The sequence below is a fragment of the Corythoichthys intestinalis genome, chromosome 4, assembly GCF_030265065.1.
Source record: "Corythoichthys intestinalis isolate RoL2023-P3 chromosome 4, ASM3026506v1, whole genome shotgun sequence".
Taxonomy (NCBI): Eukaryota; Metazoa; Chordata; class Actinopteri; order Syngnathiformes; family Syngnathidae; genus Corythoichthys; species Corythoichthys intestinalis.
Window position 1 is genome coordinate 11,796,953 of NC_080398.1, and position 21,104 is coordinate 11,818,056.

General features: G+C 38.4%; 2 protein-coding genes across 2 annotated transcripts in view; one reads left to right on the forward strand and one right to left on the reverse strand.

The window, feature by feature from the left end:
* mrpl13 (mitochondrial ribosomal protein L13) overlaps window positions 1-13,917 on the reverse strand; it is a 32,627-nt gene extending 18,710 nt beyond the window's left edge. The window contains exons 1-5 of the mRNA XM_057835084.1: window positions 13,824-13,917; window positions 6,725-6,848; window positions 4,780-4,873; window positions 4,267-4,327; window positions 3,969-4,055 (exon numbers count right to left, since the gene is read on the reverse strand). Of these exons, the coding sequence (XP_057691067.1) occupies window positions 3,969-4,055; window positions 4,267-4,327; window positions 4,780-4,873; window positions 6,725-6,848; window positions 13,824-13,850 (393 nt within the window). The 5' untranslated portion in view covers window positions 13,851-13,917. The remainder of the gene's footprint in view (window positions 1-3,968; window positions 4,056-4,266; window positions 4,328-4,779; window positions 4,874-6,724; window positions 6,849-13,823) is intronic.
* A 235-nt stretch (window positions 13,918-14,152) lies between these two features.
* dscc1 (DNA replication and sister chromatid cohesion 1) lies at window positions 14,153-20,426 on the forward strand. Its single transcript, XM_057834294.1, has 9 exons — window positions 14,153-14,473; window positions 14,546-14,714; window positions 18,338-18,472; window positions 18,683-18,773; window positions 18,909-19,047; window positions 19,122-19,174; window positions 19,246-19,400; window positions 19,480-19,628; window positions 20,108-20,426. The coding sequence occupies exons 1-9, from the start codon at window positions 14,304-14,306 to the stop codon at window positions 20,217-20,219; spliced, it is 1,173 nt and encodes a 390-aa protein (XP_057690277.1). The 5' UTR covers window positions 14,153-14,303; the 3' UTR covers window positions 20,220-20,426.
* Window positions 20,427-21,104: the final 678 nt, after the last annotated feature.

The window sequence follows — 21,104 nt, forward strand, 5'->3', positions numbered from 1 at the left end:
GGAACACCTTCCCTACTGTGAAACATGAGGGTGGTAGCATCATGCCTAGGCGGTGTTTTTTCTGTGCATGGGACAGGACGAGTGCACTGTATTAAAGAGAGGATGACTGGGGCCCTGTAATTTGAGATTTTAGGGAACAACGTCCTTCCCTAAGTCTGAGTATTGAAAATGGGTCGTGGCTGGGTCTTCCAACATGACAATGATGCGAAGTGCACAGCCAGGAAAACCAAGGAATAGCTCCGTAAGAAGCATATCAAGGTTCTAGCATGGCCTAGCCAGTCTCCAGACCTAAACCCAATAGAAAACCTTAGGAGGGAGCTCAAAATCTGTGTTTCTCAGCGACAGCCCAGAAACCTGACTGATCTAGAGAAGATATGTAGGAGGGGTGGGTCAAGATCCCTCCTGCAGTGTGTGCAAACCTGGTGAAAACCCTAAAGGACCTCTGTAATTGCAAACAAAGGCTACTGTACCAAATATTAACATTTGTTTTCCCAGGTGTTCAAATACTTATCTGCAGCTGTATCACACAAAAAAATCGTTAAAAAAATCATACTTGTAATTGCTGAATTTTTCTATTTAGATTATATCTCTAACATTGGACATGCACCTATGATGAAAATTTCAGACCCACCCATGATTATTAAGTATGAGAACTTGCAAAATAGCAGCGTGTTTAAATACTTATTTTCTTCACTGTAAAATGTTAAAATGTCTAAGGTACTACCAAATGTAATTAGGGATGCCCGGATCCAATACTCAGTATCGGTATAGGAACCTGATACGTCTATTTTTGGAGAATCGGATTTGGTGACAAGATAAGATCCTATCCAGTAGTCGCGTGTTTTCAGTACCATCATGCTTTTCGGCTGCTGTAAATCAAACCACTATGCAAATATGGCTGCTGAGCGAGACGACTGCGCTTTAGAAGCTAATGACTAACAGAGCATCGTGTAATATTCTTGACGGGGTACCAGAAGAGCTCGGTTAAATACCAAAAATATTATTTTTTGAATTATTTTTCTGGTTTAAAACATAGGTATCGGATTGGTATTGGCAAAACATACCTTGAAAAAAAAAAATCAGATCGGAAGTAAAAAAAAATCAGCATCGAGACATCCATAAATGTTATAATATTATGAGGAATAAATCATGAGCTTCTTTGTCATGACTCATTTTGTGTTCTACTATGAAACTAAAATGACAAGTGGCTCTAGAGCAAGGCACGGGTCTACACCATTTAGTCTTATTTGGATGTGTGTTCATGTTTTCTGTGGGGTGTGCAAAAGAACTTTATTGAGATGGAAAGCTGAATTTCACCTTACAAGGATTTTAAATCACATTACAAGAGTAATATGCTAAACATACAGCAGTTTATTTTTAAAGACACACAATTGCCTTGATCAGGGGTGCTCATTCTTTTTTGCTCCAAGATCTACTTTTCAAGGAGACAACTTCCCGGAGGTACCCTAAAGCGCGGAGTTGCTCACACTCACGTTCCAATCAATTGGTAGATCGTGAATGACGTAATGAGCACCCCTGGCCTTGACAATTGAGACAAAATCATGAATTGTATTTTCTCTGTAAATATATATGTAAATATAAATGATACTGTAAATACATCTTGACTTTGATCAATCATGAAAAATGATTAAGCATTTGAGAGCAGGCAATACAATATATATATGGCAGAAAACACTCAGGTGACTTGAAGTTCTGCTCTGAGACCCTCAGGGGTGAAAATGGCTAGAATTTCTTGCCGGAACTCCCCGACGTGAAGGTCGCCACGGAGCCAGAAATTTTATTTATTTATTTCATTTTTTTTGGGGGGGGGGGAGGGGGGGTTGGGGGGTCAAACCTCTTAAACTACTGAAAAGCAAAGAAAACCGTTTTAGCGCAGTTATTTCTATAACACATACAAAAAGTGATTTTCATTAAAAATTGTATTTTTTTCAATGATTTGCAAAACAAAAGTTAACAAAAACAGCAATAACCCCAACCTACATATCCTAATTTTTATTTTCCTTCATTTCTTCACATACTAAATGTCAAATCTCAATTTTAACTACTTAAGAACATAGGATATATATTAAAATTGAAGTTAATGTAAACAATTACTTTTTTTAATAGTAAAGATATAAGTAAAATACATTCAGAAAAATAAGTACATATTATTTATATTATGCAGAGGGAAATGGAATATATTTTGAAGATCGCGCAAACATTGACTTTTTTAAAATCATAAGGAAATGAATAAGTAGCCTAACATAAATGAAAAAATATAAGTCCAAAGTGCACATTGACAGCTAAGATGTTCTGAACCTCCCCATCAGAGTAAATAAAACTAAATATGATAAATAAGCCTCCTCAACTCTTTCGATGCTCTTAAAGATTTGATCCATTATATGTTGCATTGCCCTTTTTTGTCGCATCAATTCAACAAGCTTTATTTTATTTATTTATTTTTTGCTGTTCCAGAAAAATGCACATTTTAAACCAATCAGAGCTAACCATCTCTGGTGGTCACATGTCAGTATGTCAGCTAATTGAACGGATAAATGAGTCCAGGTGTTTTGCTTTGCTGCGTGTATTCGCACATTGACGTGACTCATCATCGTCAGACTCAGAAAACTGCAGCAGCTGGGGAAACCTCCATACCGTCCGTGGAATAAAATCAATAATAAATATAGGTGGAAACGGATTACACTACACAAGCACTTTATTATGCTTGTTGTTAAAACTTGTGTATGTAAATCTGATGTCGGTATATTGTTTTCTTCTTGGAGCTGAAATGCATGTGTGGCAGCTTAGCTTTTTTTTTTTTTTTTTAACATAGCGTTTTGACAGTTGCTGTCTTTTTTTCGGAATCAAAGCACCGTGTACTGGAACAGCATTCCAGCCCTGAATCTTATATCGGAACTGCATTCCTGACCGTTCTGGCCCACTTTCATCACTAGAGACCCCCAATTTGGCCAACTTTTTCAAAATTGTCTGATATGCATGTGTGATACATCAATGGAAAGCTTAAAAACTCAATTTTCTGGGGGAAGAAAAATTTTGAACAGGAGGGCATTTAAAAAAAAACATTTAACAGTGAAACCCTATCTGGAGGTGAGAGCATGAAAGAGCAGCATTACAGACGCCATGACTTAAACAAGATATTATCGCGTACTTACCTTGTTTCGATCCAAAAAGTCCATGTAGCATGTATCACTGAGTGTCAAGACACATCTGTGAATGACCACAGCTGGATTTTTGGGGAATTTTATGGGTGAAACATGGTAATATAAAAAAGGTCGCGATGCAGAAATCGCAGACAACAAGGAGTGGTCGAGATTTTCTTTGTCATATATTTACCCAATTAAACTTTTTTTTTTCCTTCAATTTTTCTTTTTTTGGATCGATTATTTATCATCTAACATATCAAAGAAAATTCGACAGTAACAAAAAAAAATACAATTAAGCGATAGTTATGAGGTAGATATCCGTGACTTTTTTTACATTGTTTTTTACATTTACATTTTTTTCATTGTGACGTAATTTGTTTAAAAGTTTAAAATATGCGAGTGAATAATTTTTTAAAGTCGTTTTTTTTTTTTTTTTTTTTTTTTAAAGAAAGATTAGACATCAATTAATAATTCTAAGCTAAAAATGACAGACATTTTGAATAATAAGTTTAATTAATTACCTTCGTTTTATGGCTGGGTTGAAACAAAAGCAGTTGCGCGACGTCTGTAATCAGGGGTTTCCAGGGTAAAAAAGACAAATTAAAAATAGTTCGGGGGCCCAATGCGCCATGAATCTGCTATGGCAGCATATAGACACATTGTTCTATCAAACACAACAGTTCTTTTGGCTTAAAATACAACAATATTACAATTTAAAGTGGAGTGCAAGAGCAGAAACGGCTTTTCCAGTCTTGCCTGCGTTTTCCGCCATATACATATATAAAAGTGCTGATGTTCACTTACATTTTCAGGAAAGATGTGCAAGCGCTGCATCATGGTACGTCTGTGCAGATTCTTAGGCAACATACCATACACAGCTAACTTCACGATCTGATGGGAGAAGACAAGTTTGAAAGTAGCTATGTTCGAATGTGACTTATGACCTCTGTTGGATTCGAACCCCAAGCTCAAAAGATGTGCTAGTATAACAGCATTATTACCACAGTAGTATTATACAGCCTTATGAAAAAACAATGATAATAGAATGTGCTCAGTGAAAAGATGGGAGTTGTGTGTGCAGTCGGATCTTAGTGGTTCTTACAGCTTTGGGGTCTTTCTGGTGGAGCTGTGCAGCAGTGACCTGTTTGAAGCCCCCAGGATATCTTTTGATGAAAGAGGAATAAAACACAATGAGCATGGTATGTTCAACACCGTACTTCATTGAGCAATGTTTCCCAACCTTGATTACAAAAATCTCAAAGCACACAACCAAACAAACATGTCACAAAAAGTATGAATACCTAAATTATGGGGCAATTGAAATAATGGTGATTTACGTCTCAATATACACAGTATTAACTTATATAGTGTGTATGTCATAAAATACCCTGTTGTGCAATGATAACAAGTGGATACACTTTCTGCCACTTAGTTGAATACTACAGTATTGTTCTGCGGCTCAGTTTCCTGTAAATGTCTGGCAAACACTAAATAAAATAAGTGATAAAAACATTTCAGAACAATTACCGGTACTTGTAATTGTACAATTTTGTGGGAATTCCTATTTAATGGGCTTTTTTTTTTTTTAATTCACAGATATATCTCGTCTACTCACCCTGTATGTGATGAGTAAACTTTCTGCTCCCATTTATTTCCAGAGAAGGCAATGTGTTTGCTGTTTATTACAACTACATGGTCACCACAGTCACCTGCACACAGATCACACAATTTAAACCAACATAAATACAGTAAATGTGTTATTTATTCACAGAGGATATCTCAAGGGTTGATCTGGACACTACTAGGGCTGCAGCTGTCGAATATTTTAGTAATCGAGTAATCGACTGAAAATTCTATCGATTAATCGAGTAATCGGATAAAACAAATATATTTTTAGGTGAAGAGCAATTATAAATATATATGAGAAAACAAGACATTTCATCTAATCTTGAACCATTTTCAGTCAATTAATGTCTTTATTTTCGATGTATATTGTTGAAAACAGCCAACAATTGCATCTGAGATGTAACATGAATTAAAAAAAAAAAGACTAATTCACTGCTTTCACTCAAAAAACTTTTAGATCTTATTAAAAAAAAAAAAATTATATATCTTACCTAAAAATGCCGTTACGCTTAATAACACACATCACCTAAAAGTTAGGATTTTTTCCCACGTGTTCCAATTGAATTTCTATTTCTGTCAAGCCATTTTTAAGTTCTAGTTAAGTTTTAAGTTAGTCTAAACTGTAAATCCTGATAGGATTTTGAGTTTTTGCAGTGTTCAAAATAAATGTATGATACAGGCTGTATTGGAGCACATTAGGGACCAGTGCTACTTGGTGTTTTATCCAGCAATGACTACTGAGCTAAAATTGATAGTTAGCATTAAGTTTTTATTTTACACCCTCATCACTCCACAATGCTATGTTATGTTAAAGCCTGTATGTAAGACATGTTAGCCACGGATCGACAGTGGTCATAATTTATAGAAACCTAGCCCTCCGCAGGGCTAACGTTACGTGAGCTAGTAGTGACAGTAGCGTTAATCTTATTTATTAGCGCTTAGCGCTCTTTATTAGCGCTTAACGCGCTACTGCTTTAAGATGGCGGCTGTTTACCAACGCTGCCCAGATGCAGCCGAGTCTGTCATTTCGCATCTAGTTCAACATACATGCGATCTCTATGAGACTCATCAGACGCTACCTGCAACCAACGTAGCATCATGCGGGCTAGTATTTAGCAACGTCGGCGTCGTTTGTAGCGGCTGTTGGCTGCAGTAAGGTTTTTTTTTTTTCCCCCCCCTTTGTTCCTCTCCGCACGTGACATCAGCGCGTTGTCCCGCATTAAAAGTAGTCCAAGCAAAACGTGATGCTTAGAGCTGTCAAAATAAACGATTACTCGAGTTGAATAAAATTACTCGGATCAGTTTTTAAACTCGAGTTACTCGAGTTGCTCGAGTATTCGTTTCAGCTCTAGACACTACCCTAGGGGACCATCGGGCAAGATGTAAAGTCAAGTCATAAGTTAATCACAGAGGGCATACTGACAAATAAAACTTATTCACACTTTTGGAAAAGTTCGAAAAACATTTTATTTAATGTAGGGAGCCCAAGGAGAACAGGCAGACTTCACACAGAATGGCATAAATTCAAACCCAGACCCAGAAAGTCTGACTGTAAGGCAAACTAGCCACATAATCCACCAAGCAGACACCAAAGTATCCCAAACGACAAAAACAAAATTTATGTCCAGGTTTATGTTTATGTACATGCTAAAATGTGAATATATAGGGACTAAAAAATAAATGTGACAATATCATAGTTGCATTGTAACTTTTTAAAGCTTTATATCACTTTTGTTAAACAAAACAATGACTAAAAACAAATTAAGAGAATATAGGAAAATAGTGACAACCAACAAAGAATATCCTTTAAAAAGGGGTTTTAACACTTTTCTCATTGTTTTCAAATACATTCACTAGCAACGCAACTACCTATTTTGGGGGAAATATGAAATATTTTAAATCAAAGGATTATACAATGTTGTGTGATAACTCACTGAGTGCGTGATAAATAGGTTTGTGCTTCCCTTGCAGCCTGACAGAGCACATGGTTGCTATTTTCCCAGGTGGCTGCATTCGGGCATCAATCAGGAACCACGAGCGAGCAAAGGTGGCCCATTGCTAAAAAGATGGAGAAACAAAAGTACATAACGTTATATACCAATGGCACGGGACCAAAACATACTACTACTGTCACCTTTCAAACTACTTAATTTCTCAAATTACGGACACTGCTTTTTAACGCTCCGAACACATTACCTCATCCACTATCAGCAGAGGTGGGTAGTTTATAGTAACGCGTTACATGTAGTCCGTTATATTTACTTGAGTAACTTTTTGAGAAAAATGTACTTCTAAGAGTAGTTATACTAAACCATACGTTTTACTTTTACTTGAGTAGATTTGTGAACAAAAAACACTACTATTACTCCACTACTTTGGGCTACACAAGAGTCGTACATTTTTCCTCTTTATTCTTCATATTAGATTTATTAATTTTTTTGCCAGCGATGCCAAAAGTAGCTCTACTAATTTCACCAATAAGCCGTTGCAACAATAATCACATGACTCCATTATACCAGACGCAAGCTTGCCGTTCTAAGATCATGCCAGCCTGTTCAATCACATGGCGTCTTTAAAGCACTGTAAAAAAAAAAAGTAAGTATTTGACATAGAGCGCTCCCCTCAACATGACTTGAAAGCAGCGTTTTCGTCAACGATGACTATAACTATTAGAGCTGGGACTCTTTGGGCACCTAACGATTCGATTACGATTACGATTCAGAGGCTCCGATTCAATTATAAAACGATTATTGATGCACCCCACTCCTTTTTTTTTTTTTTTTAATTTGTTTTGTACATTAGTTCCAAAATTGTTCAAAAATCCTCTCAGGCTAAACCAAACTACTATTTGAGTATCAAGTTAACATATAGCAGTAAACAAATATACAAAAATAACAGTAAATAAAAAACTCCAGTCCCCATTCTATATCAGCAGCTTTAAACTACTTTCAATTAATTTAATGTTGTGAATCAACCGTTAAAGTTGTTAAAATTGATCCTGTTAGTCCATAATTTCTCTTTTGTCTACTTTCAACATGTAAAAGTTTTAAAACTATTTTAAGGATAGATTCAAGTCAATATTTTACCGATTTAGGAGTATTTTAGATAAAAAGTTAATTAGGTTCGCTTGGAAGGTTCGCAACAACAGCCTTGCAGGGAAGTGTACTGCTTTAAGATGGCGGCCGTTACTAACGCCCGCATCTAGTTTTTTGTAGATGTGCTGGTAACGATACCGAAGCTATAATGCATCTAGTCCTATATAAATGATATCTACCGTAACATAATGTGGCTTGTAGCAGCTTTTCGGCAGCAGTCAGGTATGTTGTTGTTTTTTTTTTAATCTCGTGGCATGAGTTGAGCTAGAGCCGTGAGTTGAGCATTGGCGTTACCCGAGGGGCCGGGTAATGAGAAGCATGATGTTTAGCTACTCTCGCTCCGTCCCTAATTGCGTACCGAAGACCGCGCAGCGCGCTGAGTGTGTCGTACTTCTGCTTTATTTGGCATATTTCAATAATCGGAATTTGGATGTTTGTGAATCGTTCTCGAATCTTCCACGGCCGAATCGCGAATAATCTAAGAATCGGAAATTTTGCACACCTCTAATAACTATAATATTTTTTCATGACAATGACGAGACGATAACGAGCTAAAAACTCTTCGGGGACTAAAACATAACGGAATGAATGCCAGTTTTCGTCCAACGAGACGAAAATTCGCATAATTTTCGTCACATCTTCACAATGTGTGACATTTTTATGTGTAGTTAGCCTGCATCATAGCATTGTTTGGTTGTGTCACCAAAGTGACATGCTGCGTCCCCCCGACTCACCAGTGTAATCTCCAGTCTCCCCATTGATTGCTATACAACACACAAGGTGAGATGTTTCCTTATCTTGGCAAGAGAGAAAATGCAATGTTGCTTTAGCCCTTAAAGGTCTGTGGTAAGTGGTGATCACACACTAAATGTAACTAATAGCAATAGCATAGAATTCCCGTTAGCACTCTCGGATTTTTTTTTTTTTTTTTTTAACATACAGTTCATGGTGTCAGATGCTTATGATTGGAAATACTGTTTTCCTGCTGACCGTGTATTATCACTAAGTTTGTGATATATTTGTTGATGCTTGTAGAAGCTACAATGTGCTCATCTGTCAATGTTCATTTGAAATAGTTGGAAACCTTTATTCATTTATTTTTTTAATTTTACAGATGAAAACGCTGAGTAAACTGACTAAAACTAGACAAAATTAGTCTGAGTCAACAAAAACTGCATGAAGACAAACACATTTTGAAATGACTAAAATATGACGAAGACTAATTCCAAAAGACTAAGACTGAGATGAAAATTAAAAGGGCTGCAAAAAACAACAGTGCTTGATAGCGCAGATTTTAACTTCTCTCCCAGTCTTTATTTGGAGTCGACTGACCACGGAAAACCGGAGATATGATCATTTTAATTTCATAATAGTAATTAAGAAGGAACTACTGTATTCACTATTCAAACTAGGAACTATTTTCTCCACTAGAGGGCACTCATGCTCTTTGGTCAAATAATGCTTTATTTATGTCATTTTTTTTCTTTCGACGGAATTCAATGATTTTTGAGGGTTTTTTTTGTAATTCTTTGGCTTAATGTGGTTATGTAAAGGGTTGTTGTACAGGATCATTGTAACAACAGTTCCTATAGATAACTGTGCTGAGAAAAAAAAAATCAAACACATTTGTAATCAACTACGCACAATGCTACTCAATACTTGAGTATTATTTTCACCAAATACTTTTTTTTACTTGTACTCAGGGGCGGACTGGTAATCTGTAGCTTCTGGAGGATCACAGAACGGCCGCCATATATAGACCCCAATCACGTGACGTCACAACTCCGCCCCCCTGACTGGTGCCGCCATATTGTCCGTCAGCTCATCGTGTTTACATATTACCGCTAGTACATTCCTCCTATTACTGTGTTTTCTGCTTGTCTGAGGAATCACCGCCTAGTAAACGAACCCAAAAACCTTCCTTACAATCGTTAACATTGATTAATCAAAATGGTGAAGGCATGTGTGGTGGTTGGTTGCAGTAACAGAGAAGATAAACGGTCATTTTAGTAGTTGCTGTGTGCCCATTGTTAAGAGGGCAAATCTCTAAAGCAGCAAGGTTTGTTTATCTCGGTCCATGATGCGTTTGTGTCGACAGCCGTTAGACAGCGGCGAAAACATCAATATGATGCCAACACGATCGCAGACATCATCAGACGGAGACTATGAAGCTCGTCGCCACGGTCGCGCAGCAAGAAGGTGAGCGCAACAACAGGTGTTGTGCCGAAAAATAGCCGCCCTGCATGAAATGTCCCCCTGACGGGAGCGCCTACACGGAAACTGTTTTCGTGTACCGTATTATTTTACCCTGCTTGAACTAATAAATGCCATACCTGTGGGACTGTCATTGGGATATGGTCGTGAAAATCTGTAGACTAATACATTTCTGTTCAAAGATGGTTATGTGGCCCAGTCCACGATTTGTTACTAAAATACAGTACTAATATTTTGTGTAATTTAATTATTTAAAACTGATCTTACAGTCATAAATCCATTACTGTAATGCGTCCATGAAATCATTTGATATTTTCATGTCAACAAAGCGTTATAAATAAGCGCTCCTGTCAGGAGGGACTTTTTAAGCGGGGCAGCTATTTTTCGGCACACACCGGCCCATTGTCGATCAAGTTTCATTTTACAAACGTGACAACGGTGACGTCCAGCTGACCAAATGTCGGTTTATATTCGGGCCGGTGCCGATTTTGGGTACCCGACTCCTCATCGTGACATAAACTGCAGTATGATTGGAAATTTTGTGGTCTCAGAACGAGCTCTGACGCACGGAAAGGGACCGGACGGGAGGAAACATCGGTTTCAGCCTCAAATATGGATCTGGCGACTGGATCAACTGAAGCTTTTCCAAATAACAGCTTTTATGCAACTCATCAGGCATGAAAATGGGTCAGGGGTTAAAAAGGTGAGAAAGATGTGGAGGAAATATGTTCCGGCGTTATGCCAAAATGTCCTCTGTCGGCGAAACGTCCTACATGTGGCGAATTTGACCATTTTAATTTTTCACATAAGGCTTAATATTCGAGCGGGGGTTTTTAGTTACTTGAAGGAGTTGATTTCAACCACCATTGACTCGCGCTGGCTTAGCCACTCCGGAGGCCTGAAACTAACAAATAGCTGGCAAACTGCGCAGAATTTGTTCAAATCAACTCCAATGACTAATTAAACCCTGGCTAACTCAAAGATTAAGCCTAATGTAAAAAATTCTGAACTTCCCCTTTAAAATAAAGACCATTGAATATGACCATTAAAATGTTGTCTATAAAAGTTTTAGAGCAATAAAATAAACAACAAAAATGAATGAAATGAACAAGAATCCTTCAAACTACTGTATTTCATAATGGGTCCAAATTATTTTTCGAACGGATCATGTGACCATAGCACCTTAGAGACAGCCGTTTGCATTGCTTAGCCAAAACTACAGCTGAGGAGGCAAAATGGATATTTAGAATTTCTTTAAACCTAAGCTTTCAAAACCTTCAACAACAACTGAGCTTGAACCCAGGATTGAGCACGAGCAGTATCAAAAAGTCCTGGCTTTCGTGTTACCTGTTGTGCTGTAATTCCAAGTGGTGCTTGAATTGGATGCTTGTAGCGGTCGACAGTCTTTTTGAGCCAGCGCAAAGTTCGCAGCGCATGGAGATATTTTTGTCATCTTTACTGGACAAAAATGTGAAGTAATGGCTGTGTTTCCAGTGTGCAAATGCAGCCGTTTGTAGTGTATCTCCTGCCTATTTTATTGTGTCCTGGCGAGGAAGCAAGGCTATGTCGTTTTGGCCGCAAACTCCCAGCGCTCACGGCTCACGCATCATGGTAATACACGTGACCCTTTTTTTTTTCCATCCCCGATTAGAAAATGTGGCATGTGATGTCACTCCCATGACTACAGTATTCTTCATTCTACATACATTATGGGGCAATAACAAAATAATAACGTACAGGCATCAAGGAAAGTAATTTTACTCAGATTACTGATTTAGAAAAATGAACGCGTTAGATTGTTCTTTCCTGAAAGAAAGTAATCAGATTACAGTTACGCATTACTCACATAACGCGTTACTGACAACACTGCTTTTATATTACCGTTAAATACACAAGCTTGAAGCTACCTTAACGGGAGCTATTTTTTCACCGGACGCTCTGGCAGTGTTCAACGCAAGCTGCAACAAACGGCAGTAACTTTGTCATACCGCAAAATATGAAAACGATTAAAACCATTACTCACCAAATTCAATATGCTGGCAAATGCATTCATCTAAAAAAAATTGGGAGTGAGACCTCACCTCGTCCAGCGAACGTGAATTTGTGCTTAGGACAAGATCATCTGTCGCAATTAGCGATCTTTGACACTCTTTTTTTCCTCCCCGCATACAAACTTGTTTCTCTCTTAGCGGCTGTGATTAACCTCAATGAAGTTGCTCTCCTAGCTTAGCTTTTTCTCCTTGCATATCATTCGTCTTTGTAAGTTTTTAGTAACTTTGTGTACTGAATTTGAAAGGAAAATGTGTGTTTTTTTTTTTTTTTCATGAAGCTAAACTGTTGAAGCGACTCACACGTGGAAAAATACGATTGTACAACGTTTTAAATGTATTCATTTGGTATATTTCAGTTACCACGATTTGAGAGCTCAATGCATTGCAGAATTTACGCCTTGCGTTTGGAAAGTTTGTTTTTGGGTTTGCTGGAATAGCGTCACTGACACTCGCAGCATCAAACGGGAAGGGGTCAGCGCTGCCGCGCTAAGCCACTTCTGGCTGCATTTTCGACACATGAAAAATAACGAATACGTAGTACTGTATGACGGAAAATTTTAGTAGTTTTGTAACCGCAACGTTTTCATAGCATGGTAAACCGTGAAGGTAACCGGCACATGCCTACACCCGACCCCCCCCCCCTTAAAAGTTTTCTCATCGGATCTACACGATTCACGTAGGTCATCTTTTTTTACTTCAAAACGGCGAATTTCGCCGAAAGGTGAGAGATTTTCATGCCTGAAGTCATCCAATGAGTTTACAGCATCTGAAAGCACCAGGGCTTCCATAATTTGCAAGTGAATCCACCTTTAGAAACTTCGATCATTGACAATACGGACACACAAGGACGGACATTATGGCGGCACAATACAGCGATCACGTGATTGTGTGACGTTGGTGATTGGGGTCTATACCTCACTGTTTTTATCCTCCCTATCCTCTGATTATCTACAGTTCACATCTAATCCGACAGGTGGCAGCAATGCGCCTGGTTGTTAACCGCCAATCTGATAGGAGAAGAACGAAGAAAACACAGAGTAGCCTACTTTGGTAAAGCCTTACTCCTTGTGGAAGCACAATAGCGATGAGCGTGGATAAACAATATGGATGGTGGTGGCATAAAAAGAAAAGAGAAGGGTGGCGCGGAGAAGGTTAGAGGGGAAAAAAAACTGAAGAAACCTGAGAGCCCCCGGACTCCCCTAGAAGTTCTGTGTTTCCCTTTGTTCAGTGATTCTTGTGGGCTGGGCTGAGTCAAAGTCCAGGTCTGCTTTTTAGTCCCAGTCCGCCCTACTTGTACTTGAGTACAATTTTTGGCTACTCTACCCCCCTCTGACTGCCAGTGATAGATGTCAAATTCAATTAAACTGAGATGAAGTCTGGATCATGTTCCAGAGTCATTGGCAGTGCTAGACGTACAATCCCCTTTGACTCTCACTTAAAATAGATCGGATGTCTATTGCCGTCATCGGAAGCCAATTAATTAATCTTCCAAATGAAAAGACAAGTGACGCAAAATAAATAAACTAGCTATTTGGGGAAGATTGTCAACTTGCTGTCTATTCGGATCCTAACCAATGGCACCGTAGAGAACTATCTAGTGAAAGAACAGAGTGGGGTTTTAATGTAACAACACGAACTGAATGACACAGAAGTAAAATATGTAGAACCAATACCTGGGCAGATCGAGAAAAACTTGACATGCTGAAGAAACTACAAGACCATCCTCGTCTCGTTTTGGTTTGACCCCAAACGTGAATGAAAGTGGGTCTATAATTTCTCCCGGTTTGAAACATAGCAATTAATAAAAAGTTCCGTTGAGAACGTCTAATTCTTTCTGTAAAGAACATAATATTTATTTCGGTCAGGTCTATAATATTTAGGTTAAGTTAAGTGTATTGCAAATACAGTGAAAAAACGCTTAATGATTAAGGAACGTTTCATGAATGTGGTCATGCTTAAGTTGGTTTTGACACGGATTTATTTTGACGTAACACGTAGCCAACTTCCTTCCTTCCGGCGACATAAGAGGGCGCGTAATTTTGACCAGTTTCTTTCTCTCTCTCTAAAAAAACACACCAATTAATAAACGAACATTCCTCTTTTTGCTTTGTATACGCGCAAATATTTGATTTAGGACAAACTTTCAGTTTAAAATGAGAACTTTGGAGGAGGTTCAAGCCACGCTTGAGATCGCCAAGCTGAAAGAGGAAGATCTGCAGAAAACGATTCAATGTTTGTCATTTGGAGAGAACGTCTCATCTGCGGACTACTGCCTGATGGAACTGGATGACACATTGTGTAGACACATAGAAGCGGGGAATAGGTGGGAACAAGATTTGAAAATTATTTTAAATCAATTATTTGAAACTGACTGTGTATTATGTCGTCTTGACAGCTTGGTGATCAGAGGGGACAAAGATGAGCACGCAGTACTGTGTAGCGGCGACAAAACGTACGATTTGAAGATAGCAGACACGTCCAACCTGCTGCTGTTTCTGCCAGGATGCAAAACACCCTTACAACTCACCAGCAGCCAGGAGAACACACATCTCGTTCACGCTCAGGTATCTGATTCTGAGTTACATCTGCCACATTACTGTACATTTCCTTCCGTAAGGCCCCTTAAGACCTTCTCTGGTCACGTACAGTGTATTTATAACGCAGTCTTTTCCCATTTCATTCACTTATTGCTACCAGTACATGTATGGCAACGCTGGATGGTTTATTGTTCAGTCCAATCAAATTTGATTCTCATTCTGTAATGCATTAGTAAGTCAGTTGTAAGTAATGAATTGTTTCCCTTTGAATAAGGTCAAATTATTTCCCTTACATTTTTAACTTTATAACTTCCATAATCAGAGGTGGGTAGAGGAGCCAACAATTTTACTCAAGCAAGAGAAGCGTTACTCCAAAAAATGTACTGAAGTACAACTAAAAAAGTATTTGGTGAAAAGAATATTAAAGTAATGAGTAATATTGTGAATAACTGCTTACAATGGTTGATTTTTTCTAATCTATACGAACTGTTGTTATTATACTGTACTGTAGACAAGTTTCCTGAGCGAAATATGGGCAGCGCCATCTTTGATAATTTCTGCTCCGAACTTCCGGTTTAGACAGAACAACATGAATTGCGGTTGAAGTAATCAGTGTGTTGACAAAGTTAAAACTGCAAAATCAAACCAGAGTAACCCACGGAATCTCCAAAAATGGATTCAGCACGGCGTAGATGAGACTCCGAGACTTTCTGTGCTGTGCGTGAACTCCTGGAAGCGCCTATCTACAGTATAGCTTATTGTTGGAAGTGGAATGTTTTGAAAAGCGTGCAGCTTCAAAGCGCCAGTGTGGATCTATCTCGCCTTACACTTTGAATCGAAACCAGCTGCAAACACTAAGTTAAAGATGTGCTTTAAACCTCAGGATCTAATTAAAAGATTTATGTTTGTTGTTATCGCATCGTTGATCATTCATGGACAAAATTATAACAACCTGTCAGCCTGTGTTGACATGAGGTGTAGATTTATACGCCGGTCACTTGAGTGATTAAAATGAGGTGAAATTACTAATAATGTTACAGTTGCCAAACATATAAACAAAAATAGTGTGTCATTCTTTTTTTTTTTTTAAAACATTTGGACAACATGATTTCATTTCTTGTTTTATTTAAAATGATTGGTGCATGTGCAAAACAGGTCAATAAATCACAATTTCTAAAAAATTAGAAAAATATTAACAAAGGTGGAGCATAAGTCGAGCCTTTCATCATCAAAGTAGAACGCACGTAGTCTCAATATATGTCCATCGACGTACAGTAGTACGTCGATGTGTTGTTGTGAGGCACATAAATTTGTCTTCCCCTGCCTAACAGCATTTTCCACCTGTAAACAAGCGAACAAAAAACTTGTAACACTTTCATTAATGCGTTTACATAATTGTGTCATCCTACACGTATTGATTACAACAGGCTAACAGCAGATAGCATGTTTTGCAGCTACAGTAGTACAGTAGTTGTAGTAAATAATATTAAACATTATCATATTTAGAATCATCATTGTAATAACAATGTCAAATACAACAAGTTGTTTCATGTGCAAGAATTTAGCTTTAGTATTTTTTTGAGCACCGTCCGTCCATCCATCCATCATTTGTCGCCTAATCTGGGCTCAGGTCGCGGGGGCAGCAGGGAAGCCCTCTCCCCAGCCACTTCAACCAGCTCTTGGGGATGGCGTGGCTCAGTGGTGGAGTAGTTGTCCCCCATCCCAGAGGTTGTGGGTTCGATTCTCCACCCTGATGAACTCGGTGTAAAGCGCTTTGAGTACCTTGAGAGGTAGAAAAGCGCTATACAAGTATAACACCATTTACCACTCTTTCGGCGGGATCCCAAGGGGTTCCCAGGCCTGTCGAGAGATGTGGTCTCTCCAGTGTCTCCTGGGTCGTCCCCGGGGCCTCCCGCCGGTGGGACATGCCTGGAACATCTCTCCAGGGAGGCATCCAGGAGGCATTTGAACGAGATGCCTGACTCACCTCAACTGGCTCCTCTCAACACGGAGGCGTAGCGGCTCGACACAGAGTCCCTCCCGGATGACCGAGCTCCCCCCCCCCCCCTTTTTTTTTTTTTTTTTTTTTTTTTTTTTTGAGCACAGGACATATGAAAATGTAGGGATAGGAAGAACATACCTTCCATAAACCCAGCGGCAACATGGCTTCATAAACACCGTCTGTGTTGTGGCACGGGCTTGGTTCCACTTCTGCCTTCATGAACATGTTGTCCTCCCATGTCGTGATGATGGCAGATGGATGCTGTATTTCCAAATTGCCTTTTTTGAGGGATTTTGATGAGTAATTTTACTCCAGCTCCACTCATGTTTTGGATGGAGAAAGTGTAAAACGGAAGTCGTGAGCAGTAAAGCGGAAGTACCTCGGAAACTTGTCTATAACTTATTACATAACTGAATTAAGCCAAAGAATACAAAAAGAATATATAATTGAATTTCAGTGAGAGAAAAAAAATCCATCATTCGTCCAATGAGCATGAGTGCCCGCTCGTGGAGAAAATAGTTCCTAGTTTGAATAGTAAACAGTTCCTTCATAGTTCCGATTATGAAATTAAAAGAATCATGTCTCCAGTGTTCCGTGGTCAATCGGTGCCAAATAAAAACTGGAACAGTGATTAAAATCTGTGCTTTCGAGTCATGTAGAGAACAGCGCTCTATGTCAAATACTTAATTTTTGCGTTGCTTTTAAGATGCCACGTGATTGAACAGGCCGCTGTGATCATAGGACGTCAAGTTTGAGTGTGATTGGTGTAATGGAGTCATGTGATTATTGTTGCGACATCTCATTCATGAAACTGGTGGAGCTACTGTCGGCATTGTTGGAAAAAACAATAAGTAAAGCCTAAAATGTAGAATTAAGAGGAAAAGTGTAACGACTAGTGCAGCTCAAAGTATGGAGTAAGAGTAGTGTTTCTTCTTCACAGATCTACTCAAGTAAAAGTAAAAAGTATCGTTCAGTAAAACTACTCCTAAAAGGGCATTTTTCTCAAAACGTTACAAATAAATGCAACGGAGTACCGTATTTTTCGGACTATAAATCGCACCTGAGTATAAGTCGCACCAGCCATAAAATGCCCAACGAAGAGGAAAAAACCATATAAGTCGCACCGGAGTATAAGTCGCATTTTTGGGGGAAATTTACTTGATAAAATCCAACACATCGAACAGATATGTCATCTTGAAAGGCAATTTAAAATAAAAATACAATATAGAACAACATGCTGAATAAGTGTACAGTATGATGATGTTACATGATGCATGGACAACGAAATACGAACGTAGCCGGTATGTTAACGTAACATAGCTGTTAAGAGTTATTCAGATAACTATAGCATAAATAACATGTGAAATGATATCATAATGTGTTAATAATTTCACACATAAGTCGCTTCTGAGTATAAGTCGCACCCCCAGCCAAACAATGAAAAAAAAAACTGACTTTATAGTCCAAAAAATACGGTAATTGCAACGCATTACTACTACCCACCTCTGTCCATAATCACTCCAAACTTCTTTGATGAACATGACTTGGAAAGTTTATAGAAATGTTCCACACTCATAAAAACTGTATCAGTATTTTTTTTCATTTTTTAAAGAAAGTCCCTTTCAAGTTGGTTTCTCTCTTGTTGCAGATCTGGGGCTTCTGTAATAGCTATTGGGAAGTCAAGAGACAGCGTCCTAAAGTGAAGAAGTTAATGAGAGCTTTAAGGGAGAACCCATACACAGGTCCTGCCTTAGGAGGGCAGCAGGAGACCACAGAAAACACGGTAGATTGATCAATGGGTTAGCATGAGTAAATTAAACATGTTCTAACCCATCAACTAAATTTGGCAGAATACTAGTAGCTGGCCTTTAAATTATAATTATTAGCTTATTGTTTTGTTCTGCTTATGTTGTCTACTGCTTTTCTTCATTTGTATTAGTATTAGTAGTTGTAGTAGCAGCAGGCCTATCAAATCAGATCTGTTCTTCTGTAGTACACTATGGATGATCTGCTGGAGACGATTCAAGCCAGTGAAGAGGAACTTAAGAACCACTTGAAGGCAATCCATGCCTGTCAGATAAATGGTGAGAAACACAATGATAAAGATTTTAAATGAATGTCTGACCATTAGTGTCAAACACCCCAAGTATTAATGTTGGGGCCAATGTGTGTCAGTGACCTTAAAGACATTTCTTTTTTGTGTGTTTGTTGTCCACCAGGCCGCTGGCGTGTGCTTGACTTTGACTATGAGATGAAGTTGCTCGGTCATGTGACTCAACTGGTGGACTCTGAGTCATGGTCTTTCAATAAGGTTCCACTTGAAGCCAGTTTGGAAGAGTTAAGCTCACTAGAGCCCAGGTTAGCATAATTCGACACTGCAGCACATGAACAGATGAAATGACTTGCAGTAAGTAACATGATGTCATTCACAGAGAGATGATTGAACACTGTTTAAACTGCTATGGGACACGGTACAATGAAAATGGTAAGAGACAAATTTATAGATCTTTAGAAGTTGGGAAAAGAGAGTTCATATGTCTACTTGCCTCCATAAAGACAAGGTGTTTTATGCGCTGGATGAGACTAAAGTTTGTCGAGCTACTGCGCTCATGTTGCTGAAGAATGCCATCAAGTTCAACCTGATGGAATTTCAGGAGGTGTGGCAACAGAGTGTACCAGATGGCATGAGCACCACTCTAGACCAGCTCAAGGTTTGTACCCATTTCCAACATTTTATTTACGAATGATAGATCAATAGAGAACATACTGAGAACATTGTACTTCATCTAGAGTGTCGCCCTTGTTGACTGCACCTCCCGCCCCGAGACCATCTGCCTTCTTCAGGTTGAAGATCTCCCAGAGAACACGTTGGAGCGCTTCAACCATCTTTTTACATTGCGAGAGAAATGGACGGAGGAGGATATTACACCTTATATAGCGTAAGTGTCATCTTTTCCTTTATTAAAAGTACTACAGTGTATATTTTATCTTTTTAAATGGGCCACGAATATGGAGTAAAGTTTGAATTGAACTGAAACTTCAACATACAGCAAAACGCTTCTTATAATACGCTACTACCTTGGTCATGGAAATTGGAATGGAAAAATATGGAGTTTGGAAATTAAAAAACAATATTATATATTGTTATATTAAGTAATATTTTTCATCATTATGGGAAGCAGAAAAAATACACAATCATCTTATTTTCCAATTTTGTAGACTCACATTGCTTGTGGTTAATTGCGCAAACAGCAGCGCTCTCTATAACAAGATTTTATCCTGCAATGAAAGTGAAAGGGGCTTAAAAAAAATATGGCAGTAAAAGTGTTTTCCATTGTCCTTGTGATCAATGAGTTTATATTTGTTTCCTTTGTTACCACACCACACGAGTAAGGCCATTACCATGCCTGCTTTTCAGGGATCTCTGCGGGGAGAAACAGACCACAGGAGCACTACTGACCAAATATGCTCGATCTTCAATGCACAATGGTGTCAAGATGTTCAACTCTAGACGGCCCATCGCGACTTAAACATTACACTCATACTTACTATCACTTCTAGATTTAGACATGTTCGATACAGAATTTTGGTATTTATCCTGTTACTGTTGGTGGTTTTCTGCCTACCTCAGTTTTAAATATTTGTGTATTCTAAATAATAAATTTGTGCTACTATCACTTGAGTGACTGTCAAATATTTTTTCTCCACTAAATCAAATACACAGAAAAACAGTCTACTTTTTGGATGTCTGTTGACAAAGTGCTGACATTAAAAATAATCGAAGTATTGACTACACCAGAGGTGACTAAAACCATACCTTTGGGATTAAGTAGATCACAGTGATGAGACTATGTGATCTTGAAGGAATGCTGCAGATTTTATCATTTGAAAAAATGTTTACACCTGTATTACATAATTGTTACATTTTTTAGTACCTTGTTTATTGATTTTTGATAATTAGTGTGAGAAATCATTGACACGGTCAGCATTATTTTGTGTCGATACAATGAAAAACGCAATTTAAGCATTTTTGTGTTTGTATCAAAATGGTTGCCCTTTGCACTCAGTGTTACCCAAAAATAGCTTTGTTTCAAAATGTTCAGTGACCCTTTTGTATGCTTTGTCCTCTCTAGGTTTTTAATGGTACTCTAATGTTAAATACACAATATTTAGTCCCTAGAACACAAATCGGCAACAATGTGGATTAAAAAAAAATAAAGACTGCTTAAAAGGAGACCTATAGAGAGTGACATAATTAAACTTGATTTCAGCCATCTCCAGAAAATGACGTCTGTTGTTTGTGTGCGCATTTGGCTTCATGCAGTTTATGTCAGCGCAGATGGATGACTCATTGTGCTAAAACCTCCAGTCTGTTTCTCAATTCACACAGGCGGCACGCTTGTGAGTGGGTGTGT